We start from the raw sequence: 18,005 nt of genomic DNA, 5'->3' as shown, positions 1-18,005 counted from the left end.
TCACAACTGCTGCAACCTTAAAAATAGCATTCCACACACAACACGCATCCTTTTGAGAACTATTTAACCAATTAGTAATTTTAAAATAGTCCACGTTTCCTCCTCCTCTAACCCTCCCCCGTAAACGCTCATGTGTGCATTGAAATTGGATTATCACATTCTTTTGAACTTTTTCCACGATCTGTACGATTGTCATTTTCTATTTCCTCTATCTTTGATCTTCCATTTATCGCAAGAGATTTAATGTGGCCTTCTTTTTTATTGGGAGGTCTTGTCCATAGAGGGGACAAAGATTAATGGTCAAATTGAATTCTTCTCATGGCCTGTGCGGAAGAAAACTGTCTAACAGAAAGACACTGAATAGCCTGTGCGACATGCCATTTATACATTCGAATCATTTTCATTTCAAGCTACCTTTCGAGGTAGTATTTCGGTCTTCACGGAATGTTGCTATCTTATAATTACATTGAGCTTCATATGGGGAGTTGTTCAGGCTCATCTTATATTCGGGTGACAGGACACAAAACAACTCTGACAGAAAAAAGAATAATCTTTATGGTTTGGGTGTCAAGATATGGCCCCTACTCGCAGGAATTTTTACACCGGATATGTCTGGACCACCCCAAGAGAACCAATACCGACTTAAGCCGGAACCTTTGCAGACGCACAAAAATATTCTGATTCCATCATAAGTACGTTCCAATGATTTCATTTTTTTCTTTATTTTGCATCCTTGTTCTCAGAAAGGTCTTCCATCAAGCAACTGGGAAAAGATACTGAGTTTACAACACTCCTAATGAGATGTAATTGCTATATTAACAAATAATAAACCTATTACCAGATATCCAATTGATATTAGGTTACAGAATATATGCATTATTACTATTTACAAGTGTCTAAACTACTGGGTAAACCGAACGAATCTGAACCGTGAACAATTACCACAAAACAATGAAATCAAACACAGGAGGAATGTCATTCTGTAATTGACAGCATGAAAGAATGCCCATTGAAACGGCCATTATTAAAACATAATAATAATAATAATAATAATAATAAATGAGTCAGCTAAAAATAATAAACAACTAAAACTCTTGACAATGTTTTAAGCCAAAACATTCTACCCACTATAAGCTTTCCTCCTACACACATTAGCATGGCAGCTTTTAGTTACGCCTTCACTGTAGTGAGGCTGTGGGGGAAGGAGGGAGTCTGAAAATTGATTTTCTCCATTTTGTGAAGGGTCCCATAATAACGGTGCTGTGTGGCGTCAACTGCTCCTCACAGTCTCTAGGTGAAGCCCATACATCTGGCTCGGGCAGTCTCGGTAGTGTGTGACAGCAGCGGCGCCGTGAAACCCGCTTTCTCAGGCCCACGTCTTCACGCTTCTCCGGGCCAGCAAGCCCAGCAGCAGGCCCGCTCCGAGCATGCCCAGTGCCAGCGTCTTGGGGAGCCATCTCCGGAGGCGGCCGTGGGAACTGGGCCGGGCTGGCTGACCGGGAGACTCGGCCGGGTCCATCTAGGCAGCGGCGGAAAGAGGCGTCACAAGATCAGAGGTGAGCGGGGAAGCACTGGGCCGCCCATTCGCTCGCTCCCTCGCTCGCCAGCGGCCCCCGGCAGCCACCTAATGAGGCGAGCACGCAGGGACCTCCGGGGTCCTAATCCTAACTGTATTACACCAATTAGCTTCCACTTCACCTGAACCAGCGCCCCTGCCCACCACGGGGGCCAGAGAAAACAAGCCCTCGCTCTACGCCGGGGACCGGCTCGAATTAACGTGCGCTTGCTACCTACGGAGCAGACTTGTTCCGTCCCACTAGGGCACGGAGAGTGTGGGGGGGGTGAGGGTGGGACGAGAGGGGGGGCGGAGGGACGCTTCCTGGCATGCCTGCGTCACCTGAGCTCCGGTCGGTCCGGCTCAAGACTCGGCGCAGTAAAGCGGCTTAGCACTACCGGTGCTGTCACACAGCATTTCCAGCTGTGAGGAGCACTGAGCACATCTAAGCCAAGTTCAAAGGCACATTAAAAACGTTTAAAAAGAACAAGGAAATCCGTAAACTATATTCAAATTGCTTTGGTACATGCAAAAAGTCATGTTTCCGCAGTTTTTCCGAGTTCAGCAAAGAAATGTTGCTTTTTGTTAACTTGCTTTTTAAAAGACACAGTTGCTTTTGTACTATAAAAAAACTGCAAAAATGTACAACATAAATAAATAATAATAATAAAAAACAGTGTAATCTATGAAAAACTATGTACAACTATGTAATCTTGTCAAGTACCTGACAGGAATAATAAACAAAAGGAAAAGTACAGACTAACTATTCACGCACTTGCATATATTGAAAAATGATTCGACAAGATGTTTGTCTCAATGTTAAAAGGTGCCTGCTGTGAAATTCATCAAATGTGGTCACTAGTTCAGTTCTCAGTTTAATCTGCTAGTAACTATTTCCAAAATGTACTCTCTTCCAGCTTCTCTCCTCTTGCCTCCCTACTTTCACTTGAACACGCAACTGAAACTTATTCAAACCCGACATCTCTCGCCATAAATCTACCATGTCAGTTACAACTGCACATGCTCAGGAAGGAGAGGTGATGCGCCACCCCCCCTCCCCCCCTCCCCATCCATCCGTCTTTCTCACACACAGGCACAGTTTCATGAGAATCTAATCCTTCCCGGCCTGACATCAAAAGATTCATGAAAGTGCAATATTGCACGGAACAGACAAAGCCAAGACGCATGCATATTAACTGTGGTGCAGTACAATGGAATACCTTGCCACAAAACCTTTGTCCGTTTGCCCAATTTGCCACGATAACGTGCTCAATAAAGTGATGAATGTGGATGGGAGAGAGCTATTGAGGGGCAATCGTGCTGGAGCATAAATAACGGGTTTCTTGATGTCTCCTCGAGGAGGGAAGCTGGAATGCGCAGAGTGCGTGAAGTTTCTCATAGTCATTGATGAATGTGATAGGACGCATTCTCTTTTGTCAGGGGGCTCGGATTGGCCGAGGGGGGGAAAAAAACAAAAAAGCCCCTCCGGCCGAGGCGTCTCTCCCTGGGCCGGCCGCCAGCCTGGCCACATGGACCCTGTAGGCCGTCGGATTCCAGGCTGACATGCCGGACAACCCCCCCAACCCCCCCCCCCCCTCTCTTCTCCTCTTCTCTCCTGCCCTCCCTCCATTCTTCTCTCCCCTCTCTTCTCCTCTCTCCCTCTCTCTCCACTCTGCTGCTGTGGGGAGGCTGCTGTGCCTTGGAGCCTCCGCCTGAGTTATGGGCTGTGAGGTCTGAAGCCTGTCAAAACTCTCTACATCCACCCTCACCCACCAGTGTAAACCCACAGGGCTCCTCTCTTCCCCAGCGCAGCGCAGCCCAGCGCAGAGTGGAGCAGAGCGGAGCAGGGCGTCCAGCGCCGCAGCACACTGACAAGACCAACAGCCTTTCAAGTAGAGGGTTATGTCTGAGCACTATGATTCATTCTCCTGTGTGTGTGTGTGTTCGTGTGTGTGTGTGTGTGTGTGTGTGTGTGTGTGTGTGTGTGTGTGTGTGTGTGTGTGTGTGTTCGTGTGTGTGTGTGTGTGTGTGTTCGTGTGTGTGTGTGTGTGTGTGTGTGTGTGTGTGTGTGTGTGTGTGTGTGTGTGTGTGTGTTCGTGTGTGTGTGTGTGTGTGTGTGTGTGTGTGTGTGTGTGTGTGTGTGTGTGTGTGTGTGTGTGTGTGTGAGTGTGTGTGTGTGTGAGTGTGTGAGTGTGTGTGAGTGTGTTTGTTTGTGTGTGTGTGCGTGTACTGATGGACACACAAAGAGAGGGAAGAGGGAGACGACTAACCTTGCGCAACAGGTCTCGGAGGCAGGACACCTCTTTCTGGAGGTCTCCAGTCTGGGCCACCAGCTCCGTGCATATGGCCTGAGCCTCCTTCTTAGGGTCCCAGGTCAGCACCAGCTGTTGGACCCAGGGAACACACACACAAACACACACACACACACTCTCATATGTTTGTGCCAAGGGGTTGGGCAGAGAAATAAGACCGGAGGAAAACATATGCTGGACTGTTGAGGGCATGTCAGTGTGTAAGGCTGTGAGGCGGTTAAGTGTGTGTATGTGTGTGTGTGTGTGTGTGTGTGTGTGTGTGTGTGTGTGTGTGTGTGTGTGTGTGTGTCTGTGTGTGTGTGTGTGTGTCTGTCTGTGTGTGTGTGTGTGTGTGTACCTCTGATGAACTGCGGGGGAAGCGCCCAATGACGTCCCTCACCGTGTCCGTCAGGTAGCAGCACTGTTGCCGCAAGCTGATGAGGAAAGTGTACAGCTCTTCGCTCCTAAAAAAGCACAACACATACACACACACACACACCTGGTGAATAACACACACAACCAGCACAACACACACCTGGGTGAATAACACACATGGCCCGCAGTAAGGCCTCGAGACCTTTGCCACTGGCTGCCTGTTTGTGTAGAGGAAGGCTCATTTTGAGGCCAAATGCCTTCAGACATTGGGATGCGCTCATTACAATCACTTAGACGAGCTTGCTGGGAATGCATACATTCTTCACTTGGGATTAATTTGGGGCAACAGCGAACCAGGTGGCATACATTCTTTGTTAACATGGGCCTTTTGTTTGGAGCAAGTACAAAGCAACCCATCAAAGACGACATAAATAGACACCCGTACTATTAAAAGGAGGCGGAAGCATTTACAGTCTTGGGTAATGAGGTATGTGATATTCTCAGTCAGTGGTCTAATCACCCTCGATATGCAGCAAGACAAACGCACAGGGCTGGGATCATATTTAGCATTACATTTTGCCCCGAACAGATAATTTCCATTCCAAATGCCATATGGGTCCAGCAAATCCTTTATCCCTGTCTGGCAATGCACCACAACCCTCTGCTGTCAGGCTTATTAGCCTGAGAAACAAAAACAGGTGCAATCTGTTGATGTGGCCCCTGCACACAGAGAGAGAGAGAGAACAAGAGAAAGAAGAGGAGAAAGAGAAGAAAAAGAGAGAACTAGAGGGAGAAAGAAGAGGAGAGGGCATGAACGAGAGAGAGAAAGAAGAGAGAACAAGAGAGAGAACAAGACAGAATAAGAGTAAGAGAACGAGAGAGCGAACAAGAGAGAGAGAGAAGAGGAGAGGGAGCGAACAAGAGAGAAAGAGAGTGAGCGAGAGAGAGAGAGAGCACACGAGAGAAAGAGAGAGCGAGAGAGAGAGAGAGACACACACACACACACACACACACACACACACACACACACACGTCTGCCTGGGCTCAGCGCAGGCCGTCCGTAACGAGCTGTGAGAAATAGTGCTGGTCGGAGCGGATCAGCTCCATCAAAGAGAGGGCTCTTCTGCTCAGACACGGCCACAACTGGCCAATTAGCCAGAGCTTTGAGCATTACTCTTCACAATGATGGATGGCAATCCATCCAGGCTTTTCTTTTTTTTCCCTCTCTCTCTAACACGAGGCGACATTTGTGAAGTCCCTCGTCTGGTGCGCGTGCACTCGCACGCTCTCGTGTGTTGAGGCCGACGCCACACCGGTGATGTTGTTCCGTGTTATTCTAACAGTGCGCGCCACACACACACACACACACACACACACACACCCCAAAATCCCACCAGCAGCCGTTTTCTTATTCTAACACTCTGTCAGAGGCTCTGGTAAACACTGTCAGGCGGCGCGGAGTTACTATCTCCTGCGGGCCGCTGAGATGGGCTCGGAGCGTTGCTCTGTTAGTTTATCTAGGGGGTGAGAGAGTGATAAGCAAGCGTGTCCGAGCCTAAGTGCCGGCCTGACGGGCAGACGAGGGGACCTGCTGAACTGACCCATCTGTCTTTATCAGCGCAGCGGCTCTGGGTGGCCGCTGACAGAACCCCCCCAAAACTAGGGGGGGGGGGGGGGGTTCTGTCCCCCCACCACCCCCCACCACCCCCCACCCCCCATAAAGGCTGCTCTCAACACATTTCATGTCCTCAAAGTCTCCATGTCGTGTACGAGCCCTTGAAGAGTGGCGTCTCGTCCCTGTCACTCATGAGTGGGCTAACGCTGTAATTGGGTGAAATGAATTGCGCTCGTCAGCTGCCGAAGGCTGCCCAGAGGAAGTGAACATGTGTCAGGCGCCTCCCCTACCGCTTAGGCTATGTGCTGAAACAGTACAGCGGGTTGTTTACGCTCGCCGTCCGCCATTACCAGGAAATCTACCCCCGGGCCAGGGGGTATTTAAGCTGAGAGGGCAGCGCGATCTCCCCCCGGGGCTGTTTACAATGAAGCCATCAGGCGGGGATTTAAAGGGCAGAATTTACCGACGGCGGCGGCGCGGTGCCCCTACCCTCGCGTGGGGGGGGGGGGGGGGGGGGGTACGGGGGGGTCGTGGGAATTAGGCGCTCGTTAAGATTCATTAAGTGTGGACTTGAAGTTAAACATGGCGCTCTGACCCACCACTCACAGTCATCCGTCAGGGATACGGCTCTCCGAGAGATCTCGCTCGCTCATCTCTCACCTTACAAATCATTACGGACGCTTAAACCATTAGGACAAGCTCGCCCCAAACGCCTGCTGCCTCGGCGGACAGGCCCGCTGTTTTGATATCCGTTTCTGCAATACTGGTGAAGAGCAATGTGTGTTCTTACGGCAAAAACAATACTTTACATTTCCCAAGGTTTTACAACACTTTCTGTTCAACCAAATCGACGAATAAACAGATATATAGATAGATAAACTGATAAGACAGATGAATAGATAATTTATTCATTTCAAGGGTACTTTTGAGGTGAATAAAGTATCCATCTATCAACAAGAGGGCTTGAGTCAGTTAAAGGGACACTTCACCGATTAGCATTAAGCTTTGTATCTTTAGAAAACAGTCATGTTTTTGAATGGTCGTGCATCATTCCCTCAGTTTGCCTTGAGATGGGAGAAATACGGATTTCAATGTTGGACTTCCTGCTTTCAATGATGGCAGGAAGTCCTATTCATGGGTTTCATTGAAATCCGTATTTCTCCCATCTCAAGGCAAACTGTGGGAATGATGCACGACCATTCAAAAACATGACTGGTTTTCTAAAGATACAAAGCTTAATGCTAATCAGTGAAGTGTCCCTTTAAACACTCATGGGGCGTTCATCATCCTACATGCCGTGCAGAAGAGTGCAACTGAACATACCCGTTGTCTATGTTCTCCAGCTGCGTTAAGGTGTCCAGGTCCACCTGGTCCAGGTGCATCTCCTGCACAGCCGACAACACCTTCCTCTGGTCCTCAGGATCCGTAATACCAATCTAAGGAGAGAAATGATTATGGAAGGGATGATGTATAGAGAGCCGGTCATTATCGGGAAATCGCGGTCCCGACAGGGCGAACCGGACCCCCGACGCCGGCTTATTACACGGCTACTGCCCAAAACGAGAAAATAAACTTAACACAGTGTGTCTTTAGCAATGACTTGTCTACTGTTTCATGGTTCCGCTGACAAAATAAATAGTTCCCCACACAGACAAGTTCACAGTTTCAGGTGTTGCATGGCAACTAGCTTACTAGCTGAGTTTCACTTTCAATGAAATTCCATTGCAATAAGCAAACGTATTTGTTGCGGATTGATATGACAGACTTGAATTAGAAGCACAAAACCCATTTTCCTTGACAGCGGTCTGTTATACTTAGCAACGGTCTGTTATCGAGAAATGTCAGACCTTCTGAACGTTGGGAAGGCCCATTCAAGTGAATGGAACATTCTACAGCATTATGTAGAGCCGTGTAATAAATGAGAATATCTGGCACGTACATCTACCATGAATCACACGCTAGACTACCTGGCTCACACCTCTACCACAAACCTCCTCCTCCTCCTCATTATTATTATTATAACAAATACTTCAGTAATACTACACAAGCTCTGGCGAACATCCGTCAGTTACCCTGCTGACACGGGGCCCTGGGAGAACATGAGAAAGGTCACCTTTTCCAGGTCCTGTTGCTCCATGGCCAGCAGCTCGCCCCAAGTGATGTCATGCTCCTGTTGACACAATGTCCAGACAGGTTAGTGTGTGATTCACCTCACTGTGTGTGTTCACTAATTTGGTTAAATTGGGTTAAATGCAGAGAAACTAATTTCCCTCACGGGATCAAAAAAGTATATATTCTATTCTAGACGCATTCTGAGCTCACACATGCACGTCGTACACAGATGTGTGCTGACTGACAACACTTGGTGACATTTACTATTTATTTATTTATTTTTTTAACAGAAAAGAGAGACTACAATATTAGGAAGCCCCTTCAGAGACAAGTCAGGGCTCCAGACAAACGTTTTGCATTGGTTGCACTGGCGCGCCTAAAATTCCAAGGTCAACTTTTTATCATTGTTCATATATATTCTGTGCCTTAGCTGTTGTCAGACCATGGACCGGGATTAATAGTACTGATTTGATATGATTTGATTTGGAATATTGTGTGCTCATTCACGTTAGTGGCGATCCTAGACTCTGCTCAACCCTCCACACACATCATAAATTATGACTTACGTCACCTGCTTCTATCTCATATTTTGGAATTCATAAACTTTATACATTTTGTCAATAATTTATATCATTTCATGATCGGCATAATTACCAATAGCTAAAAATATTTAGTCATTTCAATACTTCATATTGAAGTATAACGCGTCACTTAAACTAGCAGCCATGTATCGCAGTAGGCTACTTATCGCTTGACAGCTGCAGGTTGACAGCTGTGTGTGTGTGAGAGGAGAAAAGACACATAGGCTACAGGAAACACTAGAAGCATGCTTTGCCTACATGGATGTGAAAAACTTATCTTATTGCAAAAAAAACAGTCATTTTTAAGGGTATCGTACGGTGCCCCTCTGTAAAACAATGTGGCAGTCTGGATAATTACTCACTATTATGGTGTCGGAGAGGTATTCCAAATTCAGGCCATGCAGAAGCAACTCAATGTCACACAGTTTTGCAGAACTGTGAGAGTCAGCACAGACATAAACAATTATTCCACAGAACAGACGTACAGTAAGTGGAAGTGACTATGTCAAATGCATCTCCAATAGCTGTAATATCAACACTTATTTCATTATCTCTTTGAAAATCGGTAAATAAAAATTCAATAACATTTGCAGCTTTCTTTTTCTACCAATCATATGTACTAATAGAACAAGAATTATTTTCAACACTGGGACACCTGCCAAAGTTGCACTCTGGCAGCACTTCCCCTCATGACCACAAGAGGGCAGAAGGCCCTATGTGATGTGCTGAGTGGGCGCTCAGGAGAACCTCACCTCTCAAGGGAAGCAGGACAAGGGTCAGGGTTCCTCTTGAAGAATTTAAAGAGGTTATCCTGCTTAGACGTCTCACCATCATTCACACCAGCACCGTTAAGAGAGGCTAGGAATCTGGAAATCTGAATTGGGAAGACAGGAGCACATGCATACAAACAAACAAACAAACAAACAAACAAACAACAAGCAAAAAGGGGTAACCGGCTGACTTCCTTTGAAATGGTGGATCAATAAAGACCATACAACTGACATTGTTTTCATAAATCAGCGTAAAACAGCGTTTTCATAAATCAGGATTTGGGAATCAGTGCACCTGTGCTCGCTTGAAGTGCTTAGCCAGGTCGGCGGCCGTTTTGCCTGCCTTGGTTTTTAACGTCTTGTCGGCTCCGAGTTGGAGAAGCTTCAGCACGGCCTCCTCGCGTCCGTACTGCACAGCGATCGTGAGGGCCTGGATCACACGACAACAAGGTAGACGACACCATCATCTTCAGCTCACACAGCATTAGGACATCCCAGTTAATAGATCTGGAGCATTCATTTATGTTCATTAATTTAACAGACACTTTTATCCAAAACGACTTACATTACATTTGGCTGACGCTTTTTAGCCAAAGTGACTTACAACATGGTAAACAGTTTAAGCTTCTTAAAGCTATTCCCACAGCAATAAGAAAGAATAAGCATCAGTGAGTGCTGTTTTTAAACAGTCAGGTGTCAGCTATAGTCAAGTAGTAAGTCTAGGATCAGCAGGACTAGTTGCAAGTAAGCAGCCAGAGGAGATGTTCTCTGAGGAGCTCATTATATTACAAGAGCCATTCTCCTCAGAAGAACCTGAGGTAAAGTGCCTTGCTCAAGGCCACACCAGTGGAAGCCGGAAATTTAACCTATATCTTTCCAGGCTGCTGCATGTAGCCATAGTAGTAGTATGTAATTTTAATGGCACCTAAAACAGAAATGTGTGTATGAGTGCGCACCGTGTTTCCACTCTCGTCCTGGGAGTTGATCTCTGCTCCGTGGGACACCAGCAAGTTGATGACCTGGCTGTGACCCTCCCGGGTTGCCATCATCAGCGAGGTCATATGAGATCTGATCACGATCACACACACACACACACACACACACACACACACACACACACACACACACACACACACACACACACACACACACACACACACACACACACACACACACACACACACACACACACACACACACACACACACACACACACACACACACACACACACACACACACACACACACACACACTAATGTTGACATGTCCACTAGAGAGCAGTAAAGACCGGAATATCCGTCACTTCTACCCACAGAGACACTTACGGAGATATCTAAAACAGTCCTGCCAGAGTGATGGATTAATCATTTGATTTCAGTGCTACTGATTACTGATGACATATACAGTAATGGGGAGAGGACCTTACTTCTTGTACTGACAAGGGTATTAAATCGCATCGTTTTTAAAGCACCATAATTTGACGTTTGAATTTTTGAGTTCACAGTCCGTTTACCGCCCGTCTTCTTCATTAGCCTGGAGGTATTGTGAAAGCGTCTTTCAAAAATCAGTACTACAGAGAGACTCTCTGATATCCTCCATCATGCTTGGCAGGTCGCCCACCTCAGCCTATCAGAGGGTACGGTTTGTCAGTGACCATGTTTGTCAGGATTCTAAGCGGAGCAGGTGCACAAAGCAGTCGCATCTACAGAATACAGAATTCCCTCCGCTTTACGCACATTTATTCTCTGACTCACCAACACTTCCAGGAAGCTAAGTGACGATCACACAGTGATGTCTAATTCAACAGAGGCACTTGCATTCACTGGGAAAGTGAGGGTCAATAATGTGAAGCAACTGCTGCCCAGCAGGACAATAGGGGGGGTGCTGGAATAGACTGATGACTCATGCTTCACCATGGTCCCAATGTAAAGAATTCAAGTGTTCCACAAAAAGAAACAAGACATCCGTCTGCAATGGCCTCGGATTTAGAATTCTACCCGTTTCGCTCCTTCCTGCTTATGGGAAAAGATGACACTTACTGTAACAAGAACAGGCCAGTGCTATTATGTTTTTTAGTAGGAGTACAAGAATTTACATTTGTATACTTACCAGAAATGTACCTATACTGATATTTCTACAAAATTTGAGACAAACAAATCATTTTCTTTCTCTATTATGGTTGTAATACGTTTAAATAATGAGTCAAACAGAAAGACTATCAAACCAAAAACAGACTATAAAATCCCTGCACAGTAAAATCTGACAGAACAACAATCAGATGACAAGACACTGTAAACACCCTTGTAAAAATGGTGTGGCTCTAGAGTGAGTGCGTAGAGTGTACAGTAACTGAGTGAGTGGGTGAGGGAGTGAGGAACACACATGAATAGCTAGCTAGAAGGTATCAGAAGGAGACATGTAATTAAAACAGAGTTGGCATCTATTGGTCAAAGAATAGAGCTGCTATTTGTCGAAATGAAGCAATCTTGTGAAGCAGCCCTATTTCTCACGACCTGCAGTTGAAATTAATAGTGCACCGACTTCATTCTTGGAGCTTTCTATAATGATCTGACTACGGTCTTGAACTGAAGCAGCAATTGCAAGCACTTCTAAGACATTTTGATTTTTTTTTTAATAAAAACTTTATCTCTACCTCTCTATCCCTCTATGTATATCTACCGACGGCCGTCTATGGAGTTTACAGGTACTATTGCCCAACTAGCATGGTGAAGTGCAGGGCTACACCAACACTCCAGCCAAGGTCACCAAACTGTTTGCCACTTGCGTATGTTAGGTGAGCTATACATTTATTCAACGTGCATCCATAAATCTTGCGGTGCAAGACGGAAAAGCAGGGGAGGCACATGAAAGCATAGTGACAGTTTAGTGGCTATGCTATAGGAGAAGTGGTATAGGATAATTGTTACGAGTGTGTTGAGGAGTGAATTATTTTCCAAGTTCCTTCTAGAATTCAACGTAAACAATCTATAGTTTCAGTATTCTGCATACAGTTTGTGGGGAGAATCTCGGAGGGTAATTGTCTCATCATAATGCGGAACTCTCAAGTTCACCGAACATTCTAATCACATATTTGTGACCGTACCCCTCAACAGGTTAATGCCGTTATTGGTGCATTCCTATTAATCGATGTTTTAACACAAAGTAATCACACACATCTCTTTCACATTTGGCTTGCACAACTCTGTAAGTGACGACCTTATTTTCTTTCATGTGAATTCAATATGGCATGCTGGCTGGGGGCAGCAATCAAAGTGACATTCTTATCAAGTCATCAAATGTAGTACGTCAAGGGGAAGTGTCCACACAATCCGGTGCAGCGGGGTCTGTGGGAATGTTAGTGGGACCATTAATCAGGAGGGCGACACTTCCCAGAAAGGGCTGGGAGCCACTCCGAGAAGTCCCGCTTCGCAACAGCCGCACAGGTGGGCAAGGACACAACCATCCCTCATGTTGACGCATGGCTAACTACCAAATACGCATTTCCTCTTTGGTTGACAAAGGAGGTGATGTTTTAAATGCCAGACAGACTCTACTATCTACCCAGGGTGTCGCAACCGACATTCTGATGAAAAGGTGCCGCTTTTTTCCTGAGAACGACGCAATACCGGGCTGAACAAAGTCCAGTGTTGTTCGCAAGGAGAACACCTTTGCGGAAGTGGACCGTTTTTGCTAAATTAAAAACCCACACAGACCGATCTTGCCGTGCCACCTGTTATCATCAGGCCCAGTTCTCTACACTATCCACCAGAATGGTTCCCCAATTTACACTGTGGAAGATGGGGAAAATCCAGGTGTGTTACTTTTTCATTAATAGTTCAATTGGGTGAGGTGCATTAAAAATCCACCCCATTTAACAGTATGCACAATACAACAGTATGCAGTAGGCAACAGAACATTTTCTAGCAAAAAAGCAAAACATTTTCTTTTTACAACATAATTGAATGTCGTAAAAAAATACCGATGCCGATGCATTAGCATCTGAAAGGGTTACAGGGGCACAGAAACAAACAGTCTTTCATGCTACCGCTTTCTAATGACTGAGTCTGCCTTCTAATCGTTTACCTCACGCATCAGGGCAAAACAGCTGGGACAAATTGCCAGTTAAATATACAAGCACGTAATGGGGGTAGGTTATCCCCCCCTCCCCACCCCCCTCCATGTCTTGCCCATGTCCCATTCCCCTTACCAATACTCAAATATTTTGTCTGGAGAGGAAACAATCAATTTCCTACTCGTGCTCCAAGGCCATCTTGACACCCTGCTTGTTGGGTCTGTGTGTGTGTGTGTGAGCGCGTGTGTGCGTGTGTGTGTGGAGGGCATTGTTTGTTATGGCTCAATGGAGATGAGGTCATGAGGTCTGTCTGCTTGTCGGCCTGTCCCGTTCTCCTTCTCATTCTCTGCTCTGCTCTGTTTCACAGCACACATGTTTAGTATGGGTGCTGGTGTGTGTGCTGTCGCGTTCTCCTTCTCCCTGCTTCGTCTCACTCAGCACACGTGTTTAGTATGGGTGCTGGTGTGTCTGGACGGGTCTGTGTGAATGCACTTGCCATAACAGGATGTGATGTTGTGTGGATATCAAATGCTGAATGACAGCAGCGGCGCTAAACTTGGCTAAAGGTGTAGCATGCTCTGCTGCCTGATATGAGAGAGTGGAGATCTTGAAGCAAGACAAAGGCCCAGGAGAGAGAGAGAGAGAGAGAGAGAGAAATCATCTTGCAAATCATCAACCTCCACATCCACTAAATCAATACAATCAGTGGTGCAGTGTGCTTCATGGGATTAAGCTTTGAAATCCTTAACAGGTCGGAAAACAAACACACACACACACACACACACACACACACACACACACTTGGCCTCACTTGTTCGATGCATTGGGGTCAGCGTTGCGGGACAGCAGCAGCTCCACGCACTTGACAATCTTGCCTTCGGAGACAGATGCTGTGCAGGCGGCCATAAGGATTGTGTAGAGATCTGCGGCACAAGGCAGAGGAGAGCAAATTGCAAGACTGATGGAAGCCAACGGAGCAGAACACACAATGACATATCCAGTGAATCACTCACGCCTCCTTAGCAGTTAAAAGAGCCATTCTTTGATGAGACCAAAATTGAATTGAAATAGGATTACAGGGATCAAAACAATGACACTCGCCAGCATTTGTTACCGGAAGAGTGAAGACAAAACCAAATCAAAGACACAAACGCTCAGCGAAATAATTGCAAATTAGGATTTCTGGTCTAACTTATTGTGACTTGGACTCTGTTTTTTTTCTTGTTGGTCTCTGATTGTGACTGAAGTGGGGTTTAGATTACGGGATGGGCTCTGGGCAGGGGGGTAAGGATGCAGACACAGCCTGTTTAAGTCTGCGGTGGAGCAGGAAAATAAATAAAAGTTCAGAGCGCAGACGACGGAGTGACGGCAGCACCGCGCACTGTATACCAGCTTTATCAATCACTTCTGCATTCTTCTGCTTCAGCGGAACAGAATTTAGGAAGTGGCAGCTGAATACCCCCCCACCCCCATCCACCCAGCCTCCTTTAATTATTTCCTTTCAGAGCCTGCAGCTCCAACTACACCCCCCCCCCCCCCCACACACACACACACACACACACACACCTCCCCAACAGCCCTCCTCCTCCCCTCAATTTATGCTGGACATGGTGGAATTCGCAAAATTATTTCACCCCGCTCTCTGCCAATATCCTCGGTTCAATGGGACCCAACAGATGCCTTCAATTGCTCAAAGCACAACAGAAATTGAACGTGTAAACTTAAAACACTCCGGCGGATTAATTGCCTGTTTTTTGATATCTCCTCCTTTTGCGTCAGTGCCATTAAGTAATGGCAGATGAGGAGGAGGGGGCTGAGCTCTAATTGGCTGCTATCTGAGGCCACGCACGCGTGCAGTTGAGGGAAGTACATGCGGGGGGAACCTGCTGTCAACTGTTGCACTTGCTAATGAAAAGCAAATGAACCCCCCGAAGGATTAAGTCTAGCCGTGCAATTCTGTTTGATATCGCACAGGATCCTTTCCCTGTGGCCGCGGTAAAATCCCATTATATGCCATAACTCTAGACGGCTGAAGTCATCGCAGGGTCATTTGATGGCGCGCCAGGCACTCAGCAACTCCGTATCCTGTTCATTTAGCACAGTTCCCGATCCCAACATTCAGTTAGGCTGAGTGAGCCGGCTCAGCGAAGAATTAAATTTGGAACTGGGATACACTCTACTGCATGAGAAGACAAATAGATAGATGCCTTTCCCCCCTTTTCTGTTAAAAGGTACTTGCTCATTGAACATCATGTGTTGACTCTTCAAGGGTGGCAACCCTCTGTCTCCCATTACCCAGTTTATGGTAATTGACTTTCAATATGGCAGAAATCCTAGTTTAATAGGTTGCTGGTCTAGAGCAAATCAGGAGTAAGTTTATCCCACCATTACGTCACCTAACGCTAACGGACGGGTGCAGTTGCATCTTACCTCTGCTGAAGTTGGCACTGGCCCCTCTGTCCAGGAGCAGTTTAGCCATGTCATAGTTGCCCGCATGGACCGCACACATTAGTGGGGTCCACTCAAAACCTAACCGTGTGTCCACCTCCACACCTGCCAAGGTACAGTGTTCATTTTATATTTCATAAACAGTCATGCAACCAGGTACTGTAAATTCAATGCCTTTCACGGATTTGCTGTGCACATAATTCCGGTCTCACAGAATCTCACAGGGTCCTTGTTGTTAGTGTACCTTTAGGTGAAACATTTTAGTTTCTTACACGTAAAGTAAGCTTGTTATCACTGACACAAAACTTAACTGAAATAGTCAACAGAACAGGCTTAACTAGTCACGCTTCACTTCAAGTCTAGCTAGCCATGGTGATGTTTTGTGGTATTTTACCTCAGGCCACTAGGTGTCAGTAGTGTTCTTTAATAAAATGGGTTTTACGTAGGTAGAAGGTTAAAACAAAGCCAGAGTTAACTGAATAAAACAACATAAAAGGCAAGAACGCAGTTTTTTCTTCAAGGGAACGACACAGCCATTGCTCAGGTTCCATTAACTTACCATTGTCCAACAACTGTTCCACGACTTTGGTGTCTCCAGTGTTAATGGCACGTTTTAGAGTTGAGACTTTGTCCCCACTGGGATTTAAGGCATCCGTCTCAGCACCCTATCAGGACACACGCATAAGGAAACCAAAAATATCAGCTTTAAAACTAGCTAAATTCTATCTGACAGTCATTACACATGGTCGAAAGCTATTCATGTGTTCAGAAAGGGCTAAGTTCCTTTGCATAAACTAGCGTTAACATTAAGATATCTGCTGACTAAAGGTTAGCTTGCTAACCAGTTGTTACAGTAAGTTGAAAGAAACATTCTATCTAATGACAACAAAACGTGTTAAACAATGCATCTCACAGTCTGGTCTATGCCAAAACCAGATACAGCACAATTCACAAAAGAGTTTACTAACCTAAAGTTAAGTTTAATATTGAGTTCTGTCATACTCGACTAAGGGTATGCCCGCTCACGTGTTGAGCAGAGGCAGCTAGCTAATTTGGCAATGAGGCCAAAATGTACAAAGCCCAAACATGATCATCTCACCTCATTTGAGCTTTGTTTATGACAATGTCCGATGTCCCATTCATCATCACTCCCATCGCTTTCATCCCCAGCCGGGAAAGCGTACTCGATACCATTTGACATTATAAAATATGACAACCAATTTCACTGCAGTAGTGGTTGGTAGATGTTAATGCAACAGGTGCTTTTTCTTAGTTCGTTAACGTCATCAAACGTAGACCACAGACTGGTGACAAACCGTGACAAACATGCCTAGGCCTGTAAGCTCGATTTTACAAAGCTGAACTTATGCCTGCGAATTATAGGAAAAGTCGGTAGACAGTCAATTTTGCTGTATAATATAATTGATATTTACCAAGCGCAATTTTGCAATTTAATCCAGTTAATTAGTTTGATAGGCATAGGCCATACACATTAAACAACTGAGCTAGAGCCAAAGTGGTTTGCAATTAAACAAGTGATACAACCAAACAAAATGTTAGGCTAGGGCTAGATGAGAAAAATGACTTAATACAAGTTCATAATTAGATTCATAATATATGAATCTAATAAAAAAATATAATATATAGAGTAAAAGGAATACAAAGTGATAAAAATGCAATGTCAAGATTAAAGACAAATCAAAGCTCAAATGCAAGGTTGAAAATACAGTTTGGGAATCCAGTTAATAGAAGCTACACAACAGAAATTAGGCTACATAGGCTAAACTCATCTATTTTGCACTGCCAAGCAATCTGAGCTGCTGTTAAGACAATGTTTTCACTAAACCATTTGAGATTGGGCAGTCCACAGCCATCAAATCTAGGCTACAGGAAATGATAGGGTAGGCCTATTTCTTACAAATGAATAGGTGAATATGGATAGGTTATTATGCATTAAGCTGTAAAAAGTGTAGATCCTAATTGAGGATCTTTTTTTTTTGCGCTTAATCTTTTGGCCAAATGTAGCCTAATGGATCATGAATCCTTGGTATGTTTGACAAGGTTAGTTTTGTGCTGTTCACTATTCACAAGTGGTGCTCTGTGATAAATAGGGGAAGTATATTGTCCTGCATGCCTTATCACCTTGTACAGCTTCTGTGACAAGAGACCATTTGTCTATGCCCAG

General features: G+C 45.5%; 1 protein-coding gene across 1 annotated transcript; it reads right to left on the bottom strand.

Moving 5' to 3' along the window:
• Nucleotides 1-693: 693 nt before the first annotated feature.
• Nucleotides 694-17,124, bottom strand: asz1 (ankyrin repeat, SAM and basic leucine zipper domain containing 1). The gene is made up of 13 exons (XM_062547342.1): nt 16,920-17,124; nt 16,380-16,485; nt 15,803-15,925; nt 14,184-14,295; nt 10,256-10,367; nt 9,595-9,729; nt 9,282-9,403; nt 8,892-8,964; nt 7,950-8,006; nt 7,160-7,272; nt 4,205-4,310; nt 3,826-3,939; nt 694-1,519 (listed from the first exon to the last, which is right to left on the bottom strand). The coding sequence occupies exons 1-13, from the start codon at nt 17,019-17,021 to the stop codon at nt 1,367-1,369; spliced, it is 1,428 nt and encodes a 475-aa protein (XP_062403326.1). The 5' UTR covers nt 17,022-17,124; the 3' UTR covers nt 694-1,366.
• Between the last annotated feature and the right edge of the window lie 881 nt (nt 17,125-18,005).

Source organism: Sardina pilchardus, chromosome 10 (assembly GCF_963854185.1).
Source record: "Sardina pilchardus chromosome 10, fSarPil1.1, whole genome shotgun sequence".
Taxonomy (NCBI): domain Eukaryota; kingdom Metazoa; phylum Chordata; class Actinopteri; order Clupeiformes; family Clupeidae; genus Sardina; species Sardina pilchardus.
Note: the sequence above shows the minus strand (reverse complement) of the source record. Positions and strands in the feature narration are given on the sequence as shown.